This window comes from Mustelus asterias, chromosome 7 (assembly GCF_964213995.1).
Source record: "Mustelus asterias chromosome 7, sMusAst1.hap1.1, whole genome shotgun sequence".
Classification (NCBI taxonomy): Eukaryota; Metazoa; Chordata; class Chondrichthyes; order Carcharhiniformes; family Triakidae; genus Mustelus; species Mustelus asterias.
The window spans coordinates 7,764,828-7,786,594 of NC_135807.1; the positions used below are offsets into that span (position 1 = coordinate 7,764,828).

At 43.4% G+C, this 21,767-nt stretch overlaps 1 protein-coding gene across 2 annotated transcripts in view; it reads right to left on the reverse strand.

Annotated features, from left to right (window-relative positions):
• The window catches only part of trappc8 (trafficking protein particle complex subunit 8), a 170,873-nt gene that overhangs the window by 56,980 nt on the left and 92,126 nt on the right, over positions 1-21,767 (reverse strand). For both annotated transcript variants that reach the window (XM_078215640.1, XM_078215641.1), the window contains 5 exons: positions 17,347-17,447; positions 13,607-13,712; positions 12,254-12,385; positions 7,418-7,642; positions 1,770-1,878 (listed from right to left, as the gene is read on the reverse strand). In XM_078215640.1, the coding sequence (XP_078071766.1) occupies positions 1,770-1,878; positions 7,418-7,642; positions 12,254-12,385; positions 13,607-13,712; positions 17,347-17,447 (673 nt within the window). The remainder of the gene's footprint in view (positions 1-1,769; positions 1,879-7,417; positions 7,643-12,253; positions 12,386-13,606; positions 13,713-17,346; positions 17,448-21,767) is intronic.

Sequence of the window (21,767 nt, forward strand, 5' to 3'; positions counted from 1 at the left end):
CCCCGCTCTCCTCTGCCCAGAGTTTTGTGACGCAGCAGGAATTAGCAATGCAAATACAGGAACGAGCTCTCGGACAAAAGAAAATCAGAAACCTAGCCACTCAAGTCGATTTCCAACCCTAGCCTGGAGCTTTTTTTTATTCATTCATGGGACATGGGCATTGCTGGTTGAGCAGCATTTATTGCCCAACCCTCGTTTCTTTGGAGGGCAGTTGAGTCAACCACATTGCTGTGGCTCTGGAGTCACATGTAGGCCAGACCAGGTAAGGATGGCAGATTCCCTTCCCTAAAGGACATTAGTGAACCAGATGGGCAGCTCTTCTGCAAATGAGAGTTGAACATAAAACTATGATAAAACCAGTTACATTACTGAGCAAATAAATCAGAGGCCTGGGCTATTAATACAGTGAACTCAAGTTCAAATTGCACAGTGGTAATTTCTGAATTTAGTTTTGTTTAAAAGCTTAATAAAAAGCTGGTTACTACTAATAGTGACCACAAAGCTACTGAATTGTGGTTAACACAATGTCTGGTTCGCAAACAGTCTTTAGGGAAGGAAACTTGCTGTCCTTATCTGATCTGGCAAAAATATGACCAGTCCCACATAGGGTGGCTGCCTCTATTGTCCCTGTCTTGGGCTAGTTATATAAACAGTAAGAAGTTTAACAACACCAGGTTAAAGTCCAACAGGCTTATTTGGTAGCAAAAGCCACACAAGCTTTCGGAGCTCCAAGCCCCTTCTTCAGGTGAGTGGGAATTCTGTTCACAAACAGGGCATATAAAGACACAGACTCAATTTACATGAATGTCACGGGCATTCGGCCTCTGATATTCGGGTAAGCGTTCTCCAAGGCGGCCTTCGCGACACACGACGGCGCAGAGTCGCTGAGCAGAAACTGATAGCCAAGTTCCGCACACATAAGGACGGCCTCAACCGGGATATTGGGTTCATGTCACACTATTTGTAACCCCCACAGTTTGCCTGGACCTGCAGAGTTTCACTGGCTGTCTTGCCTGGAGACAATACACATCTTTTTAGCCTGTCTTGATGCTCTCTCCACTCACGTTGTTTGTTTCTTAAAGACTTGATTAGCTATAAGTATTCGTATTCCAACCATTATTCATGTAAATTGAGTCTGTGTCTTTATATGCCCTGTTTGTGAACAGAATTCCCACTCACCTGAAGAAGGGGCTTGGAGCTCCGAAAGCTTGTGTGGCTTTTGCTACCAAATAAACCTGTTGGACTTTAACCTGGTGTTGTTAAACTTCTTACTGTGTTTACCCCAGTCCAACGCCGGCATCTCCACATCATAGTTATATAAAATCAGGGCAACAACTTAGGCAGTAAACAACTTGCTTGTGCCACGCACATTCCAGGAACAAATTAAAAGAAAATGCTGCTTTTATATCTCAATGGACGGCACGGTGGCACAGTGGTTAGCACTGCTGCCTCACAGCGCCAGAGACCAGGTTCGATTCCTGGCTTGGGTCACTGTCTGTGCGGAACCTGCATCTTCTCCCCGTGTGGGTTTCCTCCGGGTGCTCCCGTTTCCTCCCACAGTCCGAAAAACGTGGTGGTTAGGTGCATTGGCCGTGCTAAATTCTCCCTCAGTGTACCCGAACAGGCGCGGAGTGTGGTGACTGGGGGATTTTCACAGTAACTTCATTGCAGTGTTAATGCAAGTCTACTTGTGACACTAATAAATAAACTTAAAGTTTAAACTTGATCTCTATTCAAGAGGACAAAACTTCAACAATTACATAACTAACCTTCAGAAGGTCGTCTGTCATGTCCAAAAAATACCCGGGTTGCCGAGCTGTTAATGCAGGGCAGAGGCAGCTGCGGTAAAGGTGCATCCGGTGTAAACTGGTTTACACTCTGAATCAGAAAGTGGAAATGTTAATACAGTTTGATGATAATCTATTAAAAAGGAACTGAAGTGACCGAAACAGTGATAATGTTCAGCTATTCTGTCACTTCATGTATAATTTATTTCCTTTTTTTATACCACGAACTTTCACTCCTTTTGTTACTTAATTTACAACAGCGACTATCTTTCCCCAAGTGCCTCACCAGCTGTAAAGTCCTGAGGTAGTGAACAGCCCGACATAAAACAAGTTTTTATTTCACCTTTACTACAGGAACACAAAAGAACACTTCAGGAGTTCTGCATTATTTTCCTGGAGGTGCTACAGCAAAGCTTCGCTACACTGATTTCTGGGTTATAGAATCATAGAATCCTACAGTGCAGAAGGCAGCCATTTGGCCCATCGAGTCTGCACCAACCGCAATCTCACCCAGGCCCTATCCTCGTAATGTCATGTATTTACCCTAGCTAGCCCCCCGACACTAAGGGGCAATTTAGCATGGCCAATCAACCTAACCCGCACATCTTCAGACTGTGGGAGGAAACCGCAGCGCCCGGAGGAAACCCATGCAGATACGGGGAGAACATGCAGACTCCGCAAAAACAGTGACCCAAGCTGGGAATTGAACCGAGGTCCCTGGTGCTTGAGGCAGCAGTGCTAACCACTGCACTGGTTGTTCTACATATGATGAGAGGTCGAATAGAATGGGTCTATACTCTCCGGGATTTAAAAGAAAGAAAGGGGATTTCACCCAAACACAAGATTGAAAGTCTGGACAGGTTGCTTCCTGGAGAGTCAGGAACCTGCAGCACAGCCTTGGGCTAAAGGGTCAATCGTTAAAGACTAGGAGGATGATGAATGTCTTCCCTCAGAGGACGGCGGATGCTCAGTTGTTCAATATATTCAAGGCTGAGATAGATATTTGAACTCTAGAGAATCATGTGATGTGGGGATCGGGTTCAAAGGTGACATAAAGGTCAGGATTGACTATAATCATATTGAACGGTGGAGTAGACTCAGTCTATATGGGTTACACCTACATTATTGTATGTTCTTAGGAAATGAAAATAGCCATACTGCTGAAAAAGGCATGTTCCTCAGAAAAATAAGTTATATATTGGAATACAACGGACTATATCTTTAATTTGGTGCATAATCATAAAACTCAGATTGAGCTTTATTTAATCTACTTAATTGTATGGAATTTTAGTGTCTACTAAATAGTGATTCAAAGTGTGGATTTACATTTGATATTAGTTTAAAACTTGGACCAAGCACAGCATTTCTGAAACTGCAATGACCTCCATTTCTGAGCAAGTTAGGAATACTCCTTACCACAGGTTAAATGCCGAAAACCACTGAAGCAGTGCATTGTGTCCAATGTGCACAAGAAAAATGCAGTCAATGCTTTCTTAAAAGCAGAATGAATTGACACATCATCTTTTACACCTCAGAGCATCCCAAAGTGCTTTCCAGCCAATGAAGTGCTTCTGCAGTGTCATCATTGTTGCAATTTACAAAACACAGCAGCTAAATTGTACACAGCAAGCTCTCTCAAACATCAGTGTGAAGGTGGTCAGATCATAAAATCAGAACAAGTTGAATTTGGAATACTGTGTACAGTTCTGGTCACTATTATAGAAAAGATATCAAACTAGAAAGAGTGCAGAAAAGATTCACTAAGATGGTATCGGGACTCGATGATTTGAGTTAAGAGAGGCTGGATAGACTGGGACTTTTTTCTCTGGAGCATAGAAGGCTGAGGGGTGATCTTATAGAGGTCCATAAAATAGAGGGGCATAGATCAGCTAGATAGTCAATATCTTTTCCCAAAAGGTAGGTGAGTCTAAAACTAGAGGGCATAGGTTTAAGGTGCGATGGGAGAGGTACAAAAGGGTCCAGAGGGGCAATGTTTTCACCCAGAGGGTGGTGAGTGTCTGGAACAAGCTGCCAGAGGCAGTAGCAAAGGTGGGTACAATTTTGTCTTATAAAAAGCATTTAGACAGTTACATGGGTAAGATGGGTATAGAGGGATATGAGTCAAACACGGGCAGTTGGGATTAGCTTAGTGGTTTAAAAAAATTGGCGGCATGGACAAGTTGTGCCGAAGGGCCTATTTCCATGCTGTGAACCTCTATGACTATGACCGGGAGTATGCCATTCGACCCATCAAGTTTTCACTGCTATTCAATTAGACCATGACTGATTGGAATGTGGCCTTTGCGTGATTTTTCTTCCCATCTCCTGTTTTGGTGAACTTTTCTGTTAATCAAAACATAAACTCAACCTTGAATAAATCCAATGATTCAGCCTCCACTGCTTTCTGTAGAAAATTTCCAAGTCTAACAGCCCTCTGAGAAAAGAAATTCCTCATCTCCAGCTTAAATGGGAGAGTCCTTATTTTTAAACTGTGCCCCCTCATTCTAGGTTCCAACATAAGAAACAGCTCCTCAGCATCCACCTTGTCAAAGTCTCAAGATCTAGCATGTTTCAACAAGGTAACTCTACTAAATTCCTGAGTGTAGGCCCAACCTGTTCAATCTTTCCTCATAACCTCATCATCCCAGGAATCCTGGGAGTGAACCTTCTCTGAACTGTCAATACAGGTATATCCCTCCTGAAGGAATTTCTCCAGCTGCGGTCTCACTCAGGCCCTGGATAGCTGCAGCAAGATTTTTATACTCCAACACCTTGCAATAAAGGTCAAACTTCAATTTGCCTTTTGAAATAGTGGCTGTACCTGCATGCTAGCTTTTTGTGATTCATGTACAAGGACACCCAGCTCTCTCTGCAGCATTCTGCAGTCTCTTGCCATTCAAGTATTCTGCTTTTCTATTTTTCCTGCTAAACTGGACAACCTCATGTCCCATATTATACTCCATCTGCTAATTGTTTGCCCACTTATCGATATCCCTTTGCAAAAACTTTGTACCCTCCTCACAAATTGCTTTTCAACCTTATCAGCAATGAATTTGGCTACAATATAGTTGGTCAATTCATCCAAGTCATTAATATAGCTGAGGGCCCAGTACTGGTGCCTACGGCAGCCACGTGCCAACCTGACTATAATCCTTTTATCCCTACCGGCTGTTTTCTGATAGTGAACCAATCCTTTATCAATACTAATATCTCATTCCCATCACCATGAACTCTTTTCCATGAGGGCGGCACGCTGGCACAGTGGTTAGCACTGCTGCCTCAGTGCCAGGGACCCAGATTAAACTCCCGGCTTGGGTCACTGTCTGTGTGGAGTTTGCACGTTCTCCCCGTATCTGTGTGGGTTTCCTCCGGGTGCTCCTGTTTCCTCCCACAGTCTGAAAGACATCCTGGTTCTGTGCATTGGCTATGTTAAATTCTCCCTCAGTGTACCCAAACAGGCACCAGAATGTGGCGAATAAGGGATTTTCCCAGTAACTTCATTGCAGTGTTAACGTAAGCCTACTTGTGACACTAATATATAAACTAAAAACTTTAAACTTTTCTTGTGCTGTAATTTTTTATGTGGCATCTTATCAAATGTCTTTTGCAAATCCAAATACACAACTCCTGGTTCGCCTTTATCCTGCTTGTTTCATCCTCCAAGAACTCTAATCAACTGACAATTTCCCTTTCATAAAACCATGTCAATTCTGCCTGATTGTATGATGATTTAAATGTCCTGTTACTAACTCTGATGTGGAGATGCCGGCGTTGGACTGGGGTGGGCCACAGTAAGTAGTCTCTCAACACCAGGTTAAAGTCCAACAGGTTGATTTGGTAGCATGAGCTTTCAGAGTGTCGCTCCTTCATCAGGTGACTCACCTGATGAAGGGGCAGCGCTCCGAAAGCACTGAGAACTTCCCTGCTCTTCCTCGAATAGTTACATGGGATGCTTTACATTTACCTAAGGGAGCTCCAGGCAGATTACATTTTTCCTGCCCGAGGAAACTAACAAGCAGAAAGTCCAGCCCATGCAAATCCTACATTTTAAAGGCATTTAGGGTGGCATGGTAGTTATCACTACTGCTTCATAGCGCCAGGGACCCAGATTCAATTCCAGCCTTGGGTGACTGTCCATGTGAAGTTTGCATGTTCTCCCCCGTGTCTGCGTGGGTTTCCTCCGGCTGCTCCGGTTTCTTCCCACATTTAAGGTGTGCGGGTTAGATGGATTGGCCATGCTAAATTGCCCCTTGTTAGGGCGATTAGCAGGGTAAATACATGGGGTTACGTGGATAGGGCCTGAGTGGGATTGGTGTCGGTGCGGGCTTGATGGGCTGAATGGCCTCCTTCTGCACTGTAGGAATTCTATAATTTCTATGAGATTGGAAATAGTTCACAGATAACACTATAATGAGTGGTAGAGCAAAATGTGCAGAGGACACAAAGTCTGCAAAGGGATATAGACAGTTTGAGTGGGCAAGGGTCTGGCAGATGGAATGCAATGTTAGCAAATGTGAGGTCATCCATTTCGGCAGGAACAACAGCAAAATGGACTATTACTTAAATGGTAAAAAATTGCAACATGCTGCTGTGCAGAGGGACCTGGGTGTCCTTGTGTATGAATCTTGAGTTGGTTTGCAGGTGCAGCAGGTAATTGAGAAGGCAAATGGAATTTTGCCCTTCATTGCTAGAGGGATGGAGTTTAAAAACAGCGAGGTTATGTTGCAGCTGTATAAGGTGCTGGTGAGGCCACATCTGGAGCACTATGTACAGTTTTGGTCTCCTTACTTGAGAAAGGATATACTGGCACTGGAGGGGGTGCAGAGGAGATTCACTAGGTTGATTCCGGAGTTGAAAGGATTGGTTTATGAGACACGGAGTAGACTGGGACTATACTCATTGGAATTTAGAAAAATGAGGGGATCTTATAGAACCATAAAATTATGAAGGGAATAGATAAGATAGAAGCAGGGAAGCTGTTTCCACTGGCAGGTGAAACTAGAACTAGGGGGCATGGCCTCAAAATAAGGGGGAGCAGATTTAGGACTGAGTTGAGGAGGAACTTCACCCAAAGGGTTGTGAATCTGTGGAATTCCCTGCCCAGTGAAGCAGTTGAGGCTACCTCATTGAATGTTTTTAAGGCGAAGATAGATAGATTTTTGAACAGTAAAGGAATTAAGGGTTATGGTGAGTGAGCGGAGTTCACAAAAAGATCAACCATGATCTATTGAATGATGGAGCAGGCTCGAGGAGCCAGGCGGCCTACTCCTGCTCCTAGTTCTTATAGGAATATAAAATTATACAGCTTTGGTCATTCCAAGACCAAGGTGACAGGAATTGAGGGGGTCAAACTAACACGGAGGAAGAAAGCAACAATCTAAGAGAACATCAGACACCTTGCAGACAAATGAACTACAGTGGATGAATGGAAGGTGATGCACTGAAGGAAAAACAATCACCTACACCTTAAAGAAACAGAATGGGAGAAGAACAAAGTCAGCTAGGGATACAGGGGAAATAATCAATTAGGAACATTGCAGGCCTACAACTCAATTACTAGCTACTAACACAGGCAACAAAAGTAGTCATCAGGAAAACTATGTCCACTATAATTTTCTGATTTTTCTTACCTTATAAACATACAGGTATTCTCTCAGGAACGCTTCTTGCTGAGCAGCTGTTTGCTTACTGTCATTGATCAAAATATGCCTGAAGGCAGCCACTGCATTGTCCAGCTGTCGCAAGGTAAAGGACTGCCGACCAATTGTGAAGTTAATATGATCCTCTGCCAGACTCCATCCCTTACCTTTGTAAACTTGCATGGCTTGACTGTAACACCGCAAGGCATGTTTGCGCTGTAATAAAAGCACATGACCAACGTGACCAAGGTTGTTGAATTTGAGAAAGGAATGCAAGCCATCTACTGAAAATCTGATTGAAACATGAGGATCCATTGAGTAAATTAAGAGTACAAGTGTGTGGGTGCTCCGCACGTTCAGTACTTACCCAGAGATTTTTTTTAAAAATGGTGTACCTTATCCCAAATATTTACTCGACTTGGCCTGAATGGCCTCCTTCTGCACCTTTCAGATTCGGTGATTGTCATTTACAAGATTTCTCCTTGTACGTTCTCCATTTCAATATCACAGAATCATAGACTGCCTACAGTGCAGAAGGCCATTCGGTCCATCGAATGTGCACACACTCTGGCAGAGCATCCCACCCAGGCCCTATCCCCATATTTATCCCACTAATCCCCCAAACTTCATCATCCTGGGACACTGAGGAGCAATTTACCATGGGAGGAAACTGGAGCACCCGGAGAGAGCCCACATGGACACGGGAGAATGTGCAAACTCCACACTGAGTCACCCACAGCCGCAATTGAACCCAGGTCCCTGGAACTGTGAGGGTGCAGTGTTAGCCACTGTGCTACCGTGCAGGCATGGTAGTTAGCCAAACAAAAGGAATTCTAATGAGACACTTTTATACTTGGATCAGACAGTCACTAACCATTAAAACTGGCTCCTTATCTTCACTGAGGAATCCTGGACTCACTTTGCCATAAGTTGATTGCACCCATAATTGAAGGTCAGTGGAATGGATTCACTCAGAATTTGGTTACAAGCGCTCTTCACTTCACTCCCTCCCAAGTGGATCTTGTATTTACTTTTATCAGAGCTCGTTAGGTCGGTGTTAGGACCCCACACGGGTCTTGACTGGACACGGCCATGGTTAGGGATGGCTGCATTCTCAATTGAGCCGAGTCTCCTGGCCTACTCAGATCTTTCAGTTCAAGACAGGGAACAAACTGGGGCTGGCAAAGTCAAATTATTCATTTGATGTTCAAGATGTAAACTTTACAACACCGAGGCGGCATGGTGGCACAGTAGTTAGCACCGCTGCCTCACAGCCCCAGGGACCCGGGTTCAATTCCGGCCTCGGGTCACTGTCTGTGCGGAGTTTGCACATTCTCCCCGTGTCTGCGTGGGTTTCCTCCGGGTGCTCCGGTTTCTTCCCACAGTCCAAAGATATGCAAGTTAGGCTGATTGGCCATGATAAATTGACCCTAGTGTCAGGGGGATTAGCAGGGTAAATATGTGGGGTTATGGGAATAGGGCCTGGGTGGGATTGTGGTCAGTGCAGACTCGATGGGCCGAATGGCCTCCTTCTGCACTGTAGGAATTCTATGATTCTACAACATTTGGTCCAAATGAAGAACGACTTCCAAGATTTGGTTTGCAAGATCTATTATTATCTAACAGATACCGTGTTAAGTAAAGTTCTACAATCAAGATAATCTATGATTTCTCTTGTTTAGTTTGAACTGTTAACATATTGACGTGCCATGGGAGCCCAAGATGTATTGCCTCTGTTATTTGTTCATTACAACATTAGCGTGCATCTTAAATGGTGAGCATGTTGACCTTTGCCCTGCTTCCTGCTAAATCACATTGTCCCCCAATGGAATCTGGGCCAGGCAAGAAGAATGCGCATTTTCATCACAACTATGTGGACTGGGCTCGAATCCCTGCCATCCATTTTGCACATTCCAACATTTAATCCCGTGCAGCTTTGACGAAGGGTCATCTGGACTCGAAACGGCAGCTCTTTTCTCTCCTTACAGATGCTGCCAGACCTGAGATTTTCCAGCATTTTCTCTTTTGGTTTCAGATTCCAGCATCCGCAGTAATTTATTTTTAATCCCTAGCAGCTTGCTTTGGTGTTAATGATTTCCCATTTTAGTCTCGAGCCCAATATCCAAATCCTTGATGAATACAGTAAAAATCAGCCCTAGAACAGAGCCCTGTGCGATACCACGAACCAATAATATTCTGTAAAACTGCCCTGAGCTTTCTTATTGTTCCCTCCCTTCTCTCCGGTTTGGACTCCAATCCTTTAATTACACACAACCATATGGAATGCTCTCCATGGAGAGTCAGGATATAATGTTAGATTTGTATAAAAAACTAGTGAGGCTATAACTGGAGTATTGCGTGCCCTTCTGGTCACCACATTACAGGAAGGATGTCATTGCTGTGGAGAGAGCGCAGGGGAGGTTTTCAAGAATGTTGCCATGGCTTGAAAAGTGTAGCTATGAGGAGAGATTGGATAACTTGGGGTTATTTTCCTTGGAATAAAGAAGGTGGAGGGGTGACTTCATTGAGGTGTACAAAATTATGAGGGGCAGAGATAGAGTGGACAGGATAAAATGGTTTCCCTTGGTGGAGAACCAGGGGACTTAGATTCAAGATATGTGGCAGAAGGTGTAGAGGGTACCTGAGGAAGAACATTTGTATGCAGAGGGTGGTGGGTGTCTGGAATTCGCTGCCCCAACTGGTGGTGGAAGCAGAGACCTTAAACTCTTTTTAAAAATATCTAGATTTGCACCTTAAGTGCTGTAAGCTACAGGGCTATAGGCCGGGTGCAGGAATATAGGATTAGAAAGGGCACTTGGGTGTCCATGGGCTGGCATGGACAAGATGGGCCAAATGGCCTCCTTCATGCTGTAATTTTTCTACGGTTCTAACCTTGTATACCTGTCCCCCTCCCGATCATGTTCTCTCAAACTCCACGTGTGCCACATCCATTATATTTCACTTAAATCTATCACCTCCTCAAAGAGCTCGATCAAGTGTATCAAGCCATAATCTCATTTCAGATATCTCTGGCTATTTCTATTTTTTTTTAAAATTGAGACATTTAACCATTTCGTATTTAAAGATTACCAAATTTTCCCTACCACAGCTGTTAAACTAATCAGCTTATTTCCCTTTAACAATGCATAATTACAATGGTGCCTCTCCATTCATTGGCACACACCCACCCAAAATCCTGAAATAATATTCCTAGAGTCTCCTGTATTTTCCCATTTTGCTCAGTAAGCAGACTAATCCAATACACTCCGAGCCAGCCTCCCACATCCTACCTTCCATAAGGTTAACCAATCACCACGGCAAAATGGCACAGTGGTTAGCATTGCTGCCTCATAACGTCAAGGACCCGGGCTCGATTCCGACCTTGAGTGACTGTCTGTATGGAGTTGCACATTCTCCCCGTGTCTGTGTGGGTTTCTTTGGGTGCTCCTGTTTCCTCCCACAATCCAAAGATGTGCAGGTTAGGTGGATTGGCCATGCTAAATTGCCCCTGCTAAATTGCCCCTTCGTGTCCAAAGTTGAGTAGGTTAGGGGGATTAGCAGAGTAAATACATGGGGTTATGGGGATAGGGCCTGGGTGGGATGGTTGTCGATGCAGACTCAATTAGCCGACTGGCCTCTTTCTGCACTGTAGGGATTCTATGTAACACACCATCGCTTCTGTGCTCCATGACACATGCTGGTTCCTGGTTAAGCAACACCTTGATTTTAAAATGATCACCCTTATTTTCAAAACCCCCATACTGGCAGTCATCTCATTCTCAACTCAAGAATGCCTGATTTTAATTGCTCCATCATTGGTGGCTGTGCCTTCAGCTCCCTAATTCATAAGCTCCAGAATTCCTGCCTTAAACCTTTCCAATTCTCGACCACATTGCTTCTTTAATAAAATTGAAAGCTCCTTCTCTGACCAAGTTTCAGCTGTCTGTCGTATTATCACCTTGTGTGGCTTGGAGTCAAACATTGCTTTGTAATGCTCCTGTGAAGCAACTTTGAGCATTGTATTAAATCAATAGCTAAATACAAGTAGTTATACTTGTATCATTGGGCTATGAGCATAAACAACAGCGTTTTTATACAGTGACACATTGGGTTATGGGCTGCAGCATCAACACCATGCATTCCATCAACCATTATGGCTACGATAAAGCTTGCATGGAAAACTGACAACACACGAGGGAAATATTTTTCAGAATACGGGAAGGAAAATGATGCACTGATATCAAAGCACAATGACAAAGACATCTGTCCCCATGTTTCCAGATTAACTTTGAACAAACGTTTCCAGTTCTAGATCCTATTCACCACCCTGCTCCCAGCTGTCTATCAAAGCTATTTTGCCCCTTGCCCAAGGCATCAGGACTGCACTGCCTAAGCAATCCATGGCCCAATTCTCCAAATCCATGATATCAGATTTACAATGGTTACGAGCAAGACCTACAAAATATATCCTCTCAACTTAATTTCATTTTGCAAAAGGATGATGTACTGAACACCAGGTAACAGTAAAGAGAACAAGTTATCGGGAAATCTTCAAGGCAATAAATTTACTTGGAGCACATTCATAATGCAAGGAAAAATTCAACATTGAAAATGCAACTCGAGTCTTTGAAACTCGAATCACTGGAGGACTTCACCCAAATAATGCATGAGAAAGGAGTCTATTGTGTGTATAACACAAAGTCAGATAGAGTCTGTGAGGCAGTCTGCGACAGACAGAGGCAGGCAGAGACGCACAGAATTAACCATATTAATGCATTATTACGCATCTATTACAGCAAAAAAAATTATTAAATACACCATGCTTACCTGATCAGCTTTGCCAAACCGATGGCCAGCAAGAATCATATGAAAAGCAAACTTGCGCACCATAGGAGAACGCATGTTGATGAAACAGTGGGCAGCTTGTTCCAGTAAAAGTGCGCTTCGCAGGTCAGAATCCTGTATTCAAAACAAAACATGGCCTTTCGTATCACTGGAGGCTGATTTCAAAGCAATTTCCCCAAATCATAATTAATATATTTAAGAACTTTTCTTTGCAATTAATATTCAGATTCAAGGTAAGCAGAGGCTGAGAAATAAATTAATTACACCAATCAACAGTAATCTTAAGGCTCTTGGAAAGCGTTACGCACATTTTAAACTTACACTGTAAAAAGAAAAGAATATTGCGTTAAGGAAAAGAAGCCCCAGGGAGGCTCTTAAATCCATATGGTTTTCTTGGGGGGTGGGGGGAGAGAGAGAGAGAGAGAGAGAGAGAGAGAGAGAAGCCGGCTTCAGAGTGCTTGGGCATGATCGCGAATCAGATGTTTAGCCTCTCACGCAATCTTTCTGGCTTGCCATGCTGATCGACCGGCGTGGCAAGCCAGTAACATGGCGCCCCTTGTGCCCAAAGCTGCCTCTTACCGTCTGTTAATCTCAAACCAACTAAAGACTTTGTCACCTTGGTAGACAAACCTGAAGGTTTCAGTGGCTGTCTCTGATGCAGCTTCTCCGAATCCAAGTACCTCCGATGCTTGGTCATATAATCAGATCTGAAATGTGGTCAGGCTAAAATTTCCCTTGTGCGATATGGATATGTTCCAGGTTCCCACCATCAATTCTCTCGCTGAGCTTGGACTGTAGAAGCACTTCTCTCTGCTAAATCATATTACTGCTGCCCAATGAATTAATCTGTATCAGTTTCCAATTCACCTGCTTACTGTTGCATGAACATCACTCTATATAGTTAAGACCAGCCACAATAAACTAATGGAAATAAAATATAATTTCACTATTTTAAATGACCACAACCCAGAAGGCAAGCTAGTAGTCAATCCATTAATGAGACTACAACCATTTCTCCAGGAGCAAACTTGTTAGAATTAGAGATACAGCCGGTTACAGAAGCCAAAGAATTGAAGATATAAATGGAAATGGTCCATCCTCAGATTAATCCTCAATTGTCTCAGGTGAGTCATATAGGCAGATATGACATTTCACTGGTGTTTTTAAACATACATATTCCATTGGAAGATGTGAAAAGCAATTCTATAATCAGGTGTGAAGCATGGACAAAAAAAAAGTTTAAACCGTGGAAATACTCCAGTTACAGTTTATCCAACACTGAAATACAACACAATTATCAAACTCTAACGGAAAGGAATTTCCAACTTTTCCTACCTCACTTGTCATCCGGATAAGAAGAGTTGCAGCCTCCGAATATTTGGCTTGGCTTTTTAAAATTTCAGCACTTAGTAAAGTGCACCGTTCAGCAAGCACTAGGTTCCTAGGATAGAGCAAGTTAAAAAATTAAAAATTCCAAGTTGTATCTGACTAACCAAACTAAAATCACCTCAAAATCCTTTTATTTTAAATTTATAACAATTATAATTTCACCAAGTAGTAATTAACTTAGGATTCTGATATACAAGATGGAAAAAATCTTCAAGTTGTCCTTGAATAATGTCCATCTGCCAGTATGAAAAGCTGCTGACCCATCCATGTCTATTTTTTTGGCATGATAGTTCCATCAAATCTGCCGCCAAGCAAATTTCAGCAACCATTCTTGAACTGTACTGCATTTAACTGTGCCAAACTAGACACGAGACTAAAATTTACTTGCACTGAAAAAAATCAATCTATACAGACATTGCGTTTCAATCCAATCTAGCCAGGTTTAAAATGGTTTACTCTTCCAGACTCAGGACACTCCCACGCTGACTTCCATAGCAACACTAACTTCAAGGACCTGAAATCAGAGTTTAAATCTACTCTCACCGCTAATGATAACCAGAATCTTCTCTACACTCTCATCACATCATCACAACCCTTCACAGAATGCTTGGGAAAGGCAAGATTGCGTACAATGGGCTTATCAGTTGACGCTACAAATCTTGCTTGGACTTTAATGCAAATTATTTCTTCTGATAAATCTTTGCTTTAATCAGGCTCTCCCATGCTAGTTTCCTTCAAGTATTTTACAGAAACTCAAGACAAAGGTCAAGGCGTGTTGACAGTAAGCAGGTAGCTGAATGAGTTGAAAAATGACAAAAAGGAAAAAAAAAAAGAGGGCTAGGAATTAAGGGCGATCTCAAACAGGTAGAAAGTGGGAACTGACATGCGCCTGGGATCTGTGGTTTCCCATGTGTGTCAATGGTTTGAACTCAGAAGTTGGAGAAAGCACTGAAAATTGTAGATTATACCAAAATGGTGAATGGGGGAGGAGTGAAGCTAATAGTTTTTTTTACTCATTCATGGGATGTGGCTGGGCCAGCATTTATCGTCCATCCTCAAGGGTAATTAAAAGCCAACCACATTGCTGTGGATCTGGAGTCACATGACGCATGTTTTTTTTTCATTCACGGGGTGTGGGTGTCTCTGGCTGACCAGCATTTATTGTCCATCCCTAGTTGGCGGATGGCAGTTGAGAGTCAACTGCATTGATGTGGCTCTGGAGTCACATGTAGGCCAGACCCGGGAAGAACAACAGGTTTCCTTCCCTCAAGGATATCAGTGAACCAGATAGGATTTTACAACAATCGATAATGGTTTCATGGTCATCATTAGACTTTTAATGCCAGATATTTATTGAATTCAAATTTTACCATCTGCCACGGTGGAATTCAAACCCAGGTCTTCAAAACCTTGGGTCTCTGGATTACTTGTCCAGCAACTATACCATTACACCACTGCCCCCGCAAAAGACATCAAAATACAAGATGATAAACAGCCTTGAAAAGTAGGCAGGCAAACAGCAAATTAAAGCAAGTGAGGCGAGAGGTGTTTCATTTTGGTAGGACAAAGAAACAGATTATTTATTCATTGGAAAATAAGGAATGAAATGAGGTAGAAGAATAAACAATCTGGAAACAGACACGCAAATGATTGAAGGTAACAATGCGAGCTGGTAATGAATGCAAACAAATAACTGCGGTTCATTTCGAGGGGGACAGGACACAAAAGCAGGCAATGTTAAATTGGAATAAAAACTTGGTTAGATCAGACATGCCACATTATACACAGTTCTGATCTCCACACTACAAAAAAGATATTGAAACACTTCAAAAAAGGGCAGAAAAGACTGACAAGGAGATAACTGGAATTGAAAGGGCGTAACAGGCAAGAAAGATTGAGCAGGGTGGGGGTCATTATTAAGGGGAGGAGGCCAATACAGGACTTTAAATTATGGGAAGGGTTAAACAGAATGGAAGTGGAGAAACTATTCCCATTCGCAAGCGGAAAAAAAGGGGAGGATGTAAACTGGAGAAATAACATCAGATTAACTTCCTTACACAAGAAGTGAAGAACTCAGTGAAACTTGCTGACGTGGAATGGTTGAAGTAGACAGCAATGATACCTTTAACAAGAAGCTTGAAATATGAGTGAGGTAGAAGAGAATAGAGGGGTATTGAGATGAGTGGTGGCTGGACACAAGTGTTCAGAGTGGGTGAATGCTCTTACAGAATATAAACATTGCCACAGACTAGAGTTTAATAACCCATTTTCATGTTACAGATTCCACATAATTCTACCCAATCAGGCAGTTAAACTCTATTTGCACTGCATCCAAAACCTAAGCCTTGAATTTCTGAGTGTTGTATATCCCAAAGGTATCCCTTCTGTCTCTTTGGTTTACAAGCAAATTTGAATGCAAGGGTTATTCAATATATTAACCAAAGGCCCATCCCTTGCACTGACGTAAGCAAATAATAAAAAATTCCATTTTGGACACTCATGAAAAGATTCGTATGAAAAGTCATAACATTTATCTCCTTCAAAAAAATAAATCACCTCCAACAAACAATAAACACAGGCTTTAAAAATAACCCAAACATGCCTCAGCTTTCTTTCTTTGCTTCACTGATTGAACTCAAATGGTCCCAGTACTGAACCATTTCCTACACGAGCCTCTGTGCACCCGATATTTGACTGTGGGGCGAGGAAGAGAAGAGATGTGCGCGCAAGGTATAGGGACATCAGCCAACCCCCAAGTTAATGCAACAATTATATGCTTACAGTTTTCAATGAGGCTCAATGGAGAGTCATCAGGAGTAGGGACACCAACTAACCTTCCTCTCTTAAGAGCACACAGAAGACTGCAGCTATCTCCTATTAATCTAGCTCTGAGTAGTAAACTCAACCAAATTAATATTCATTAAACTTGGGTTCTTTCTGATCACACTGGGCTGTGAACCAATAAAGCCAGAGAAATATTATTGATTCAAGGCACAATACATCAAGAAATGTGCAAGTTAACAATTATTTTTAATGTTCCTCTCTATAAGCAGCTAGTACTCCTGTTTACACATCCTTAAAACCTCAATATCATAGAATCCTACAGTGCAGAAGGAGGCCATTCAGCCGGCATTGAACACAATCCCACAGGCTCTATCCCCATAAGCCCATGTATTTACCCTAGCTAGTACCCTGACATTAAGGGGGAATTTGGCACGGCCAATCCACCTAACCCGCACATCTTTGGACTGTGGGAGGAAACCCACGCAGACACAGGGAGAATGTACCAACTCCACACAGACAGTGACCCAAGCCAGGAATTAAACCCGGGTCCTTGGCGCCGAGAGACAGCAGTGCTAACCACTGTGCCACCGTGCCACCCTTTAAATGGGACTGATATACCTCTATAGATGCTCTTGAGATCTTGTCGACATGGGTTCACCATGATCTTTACTGCATTATCCAAATAGCCTCAGATTGCATCAATAGTAATTCATTCCTCTTTAACCCTTGCTCAGTTACATTCCCAACCCCTGCTTTCATTCTCCTAATGCAAGGCCTTGCCACTAAACTCAAAGCTGGTTCCTCATGTTAAAACAGCTTCGAGCCAGTACAGGATTAGTTTTAGCACACCAACACAAACCCCCCTCTCCCTCCCGAGTTGACTTGATCAAGATGCCACGTACTTGCAGAGGTCCTTGTATGTCTGAATAGCTGTCTCCATGTAATGGGTGGGATACTGTCTCTGTGCTCCAGGCTGAAGAAAAACGGATGCTGCCGCCATTTCCTTCAATATGTTAAAATTTTACAAAAAGGAAGCATTACTTGCAAGTGTCAGTATAATAACAACATAACTTTACAATATATTTTTCTTCAGTTAGCTTTTGAAGGGGTGTCTGATATGCAACACTGAAATGGATCAAAAATTAAAACCCAAATGAAAAGTTGAATGACGCATTTTTGTTTATTCGTTCAGGGAATGTGGGTGTCACTGGCTGGGCCAGCATTTTTGTCCATCTCTAATTTCCCTTTAACTGAGTATTTTGCTATGGCATTTATGAGTCAACTGCACTACTGTGGGACTGGAGCCACATGTAGTCCAGACCAGGTAAGGACAGCAGGTTTCCTTCCCTGAAGGATATTGATGAACCCAGATGGGTTTTTACAATCGACAATGGTTTCATGGTCATTAGACTTGATTACAAATTTTTAGGAATTCAAATGTCACCATCTAGTGGGATTCAAACTTGGGTCCCCAGAGCATTACACGAGTCGCTGGATCCCTAGTCCAGTGACACTGTACTGCTGCCTCCCCTGTACCACAAACAATTAAGAGTCAAGACCACAGGATAAGGAAGTCAAGAATGAAAATTAAGTTCAATTGCACATTCATGCAAACATTATGCATTCTATTCAGCTCTTCCGCAAGGAAAGGTGGAATTAGAATTAATGACTGAATTCCAGTCGGACAAGAATAAATTTTGCAAGGTACAGTTTACAAGACACAACAGGTTCAATTCCATCCTGATTCACTTAAGCAAGTACCAACTTCCTCGTAGAAAAATGCAGCAAAGGAGGTGGCCATTCAGCCCATTTTCTATGTGTCAGCTCTTTGAAAGAGTTATCCAATTAGTCCCACTCCCACGCCTCTTACCACCACCCAACTTCTCCCAGGTCAAATATTTACCCAATTTTCTTTTGAAAGTTACTATTGAATCTGCTTCCAACTGCCTTTCAAGCTGTGAATTCCAGGGAATAACTTCTGATTTCAAAAAAACATTTCCCCCTGTTGTTTCTGGTTCTCTTGCCAAAAGTGTTAAATCTGTTGTGAATGTTAATTCCAATGCTTTAGTTGTTCAGTATGTTGGAAAGAGAATCTACAAAAAACAGCTGAGTTAAATATTGACGTGTAAGGGAGGGGTAACACCTCCCCAGAGGCAGGCTCAACACTCCCTTTGGAGGGAATCATCCTTCACCTCACACTCAGTGGCTCCAAAAAGCCATTTGCATGCGACAGTGGTTACACTCTGGTAAACTGGTTCAATGGGCGGGTCAAGTCAGGAGAGAGTGGCTGTCAAGTTTCCTACCCTCAGCAACTTAGGGATGTCGATCCTGGCACATGAAGACTGATCCCAACAGACTGGACAGATGTGATCAATCTAAGACGTAACGGTCTTGAAGGTCAACATTGTCTTGTGGAACACAGAGCTCAAGACACAGAAGACTCCCTGGTCACTCACCGCAGCCGAATCTATCTCCAGCCATCTAGACTTGGCTTGTGACTGGACCGAGATAGATAGGCCAGGATGAGAGAATGAGATTGACGATGTGTAACACTCCTGTAATATAATCCAATTCACACGCATCTTATCTTTCTACCATCCGTCATCCATCACAAGTCCTGTGGCAAATGGCAAGGGATTCAACTGGCATGGATTTAGAACACAGAACAGCACAGCACAGGAACAGGCCCATCGGCCCATGATGTTGTGCTGAACATGATGCCAAATTAAATTAATCCCTTCTGCCTGCTGTTGGTCCATATCCCCCTGTTCCTTATATATTCATGCACTTATCACAAAGCCCCTAAAACATCCCCATCGTATCTGCTTCCAACACCACTCCCGGCAACACATTCCAGACACCTACCATTCTCTCGACAAAAAACTTGTTCCTTTCCCCCTCTCACATTAAGTGCATGATTCCTAGTGTTAGACATTTCAACTCTAAGAGAGTCTGTCAACCCTACCTATGCCTCTCAATTTTATAGATTTCTATTAGGTCTCCCCTCAGCCGCCACCGCTCCAGAGGAAAAAAACCCTAGTTTGACCAGCCTCTCCTTATAGCTCATACCCTCCAATTCAGGCAGCATCCTGGTAAACCTCTTCTAGACCCTCTCCAAAGCCTCCATATCCGTCCCGTAACGTGGCAACCAGAATTGAACACCATACTCTAAAGTTTTATAAAGCTGCAACGTGACATCCTGACTCTTGTACTCAGTGCCCTGATCAATAAAGGCAAGCATGCCATACGCCTTCTTTATCACCCTATCTACTTGTGTGGCCATTTTCAGGGAGCTATGGACTTGAACCCCAAGATCCCTCTGTACATCAATGCTGTTCAGGGTCCTGCCATGAACTGTATCCTTACCCTTAACATTTGATCTCCCAAAATGCGGCACCTCACACTTGCTGTGGTCACGAACCTACACAGGCTTTGATTTGATTTATTATTGTCACATATATTGGGATACAGTGAAAAACAGTTTCTTGCACTATACAAACAAAGCATACCATTCATAGAGTATATAGGGGAGAAAGAGAAAGTGCAGAATATAGTGTTACAGTCATAGCTCGAGTGTAGAGAAAGATCAGCTTAATATATGTAGGTCCATTCAAAAGTCTGACGACAGCAAGGAAAAGCTGTTCAAGTTGGTCGGTACGTGACCTCAGACTTTTGTATCTTTTTCCCAAAGGAGGGTGGTGGAAGAGAGAAAGTTCAGAGTGCGCGGGGTCCTTGATTATGCTGGCTGCTTTCCAGAGGCAGCGGGAAGTGTAGACAGAGTCAATGGATGGGAGGCTGGTTTGCGTGATGGATTGGGCGACATGCACGACCTTTTGTAGTTTCTTGCGGTCTTGGACAGAGCAGGAGCCATACCAAGCTGAGATACAACCAATAAGAATGCTTTCTATGGTGCATCTGTAAAAGTTGATGAGTCTCGCAGCAGACATGCTAAAATTTCCTTAGCTCCCTGAGAAAGTAGGGGGGTTGTGGGCTTCCTTAACTATAGCGTCAGTGTCGAGGGGCCAGGACAGGTTGTTGGTGATCTGGGCATTTAAACTTAAATCTCTCGATTATTTCCACTTCAGCCCCATTGATGTAGACGTGCACGTCCTCCATTGCGCTTCCTGAAGTCGATGACTATCTCCTCGTTTTACTGACATTGAGGGAGAGAATATTGTCGTCACACCATTTCACCAGATTCTCCCTTTTCCGTCTTGTCATCATTTGAGATCTGACCCACTGCGGTGGTGTCATCAACAAACTTGAAAATCAAGTTGGAGGGGAATTTGGCCACACAGTCATAGATGTATAAGGAGTATAGCAAGGGGCTGAGAACACAGCCTTGTGGGGCACTGGTGTTGAGGATAATCGTGGAGGAAGTGTTGTTGCCGATCCTTACCGATTGTGATCTGAGAGTTAGGAAGTTCAGGATCCAGTTGCAGAGGGAGGTGCCGAGGCCCAGGCCACGGAGTTTGAAGATAAGTTTCATGGGAATAATGGTGTTGAAGGCCGAGCTGTAGTCAATAAATAGGAGTCTGACATAGGTGTTCCAGGGTTGGGTGCAGGGCCAGGGAGATGGCATCTGCTGTGGACCTGTTGCGGTGATAGGCAAAATTTAGTAGATCCAGGTCGCCCGGGAGGCTGGAATTGATTCATGCCATGCCGAGCCTTTTGAAGCACTTCATAATGATGGATGTCAGAACCACCGGCCAATGGTCATTGAGGCACACTGCTTTGTTTTTCTTAGGTACCGGGATGATGGTAGTTTTCTTGAAGCAGATAGGGACCTCAGATTGTTGTAAAGAGGGGTCGAAGATGTCTGCGAATACTCCCACCATCTGATCCGTGCAGGATATACGAGTGCTCATCTGGGTACCCCATCCGGGCCAGTTGCTTTCTGTGGGCTGATCTTCAGGAAAGCTGCTCTGACATCTGCAATCATGACCCCTGATTCAGGTTCATCCAGGGTGGAGGGCATGCTCTCACTGACCTCTTGCTCAAATTGGGCACAGAACGCATTGAGATCAGGGAGGGGTGCGTTGGAGCCGACAATTTTACATGCCTTCATCTTGTAGCCTGTTATGTCTTGCAGACCTTGCCATAGTCGGTGGGGGTCGGTGTGGCTAGCCTGGGCCTCCAGCTTGGTCCAGTGTTGTCTTGTGGCACCTTTGATGGATCTCCTTAGATCGTATCTGGCTTTCTTGTATAGGTCAGCATTGCCTGACCTGGACTTCAGCAAGCAGTGGATATCCCTGTTCATCCATGGTTTCCGGTTGGGGAATACATAGATTTGCTTCTTTGGCACAGTCTTCTACACACTTAC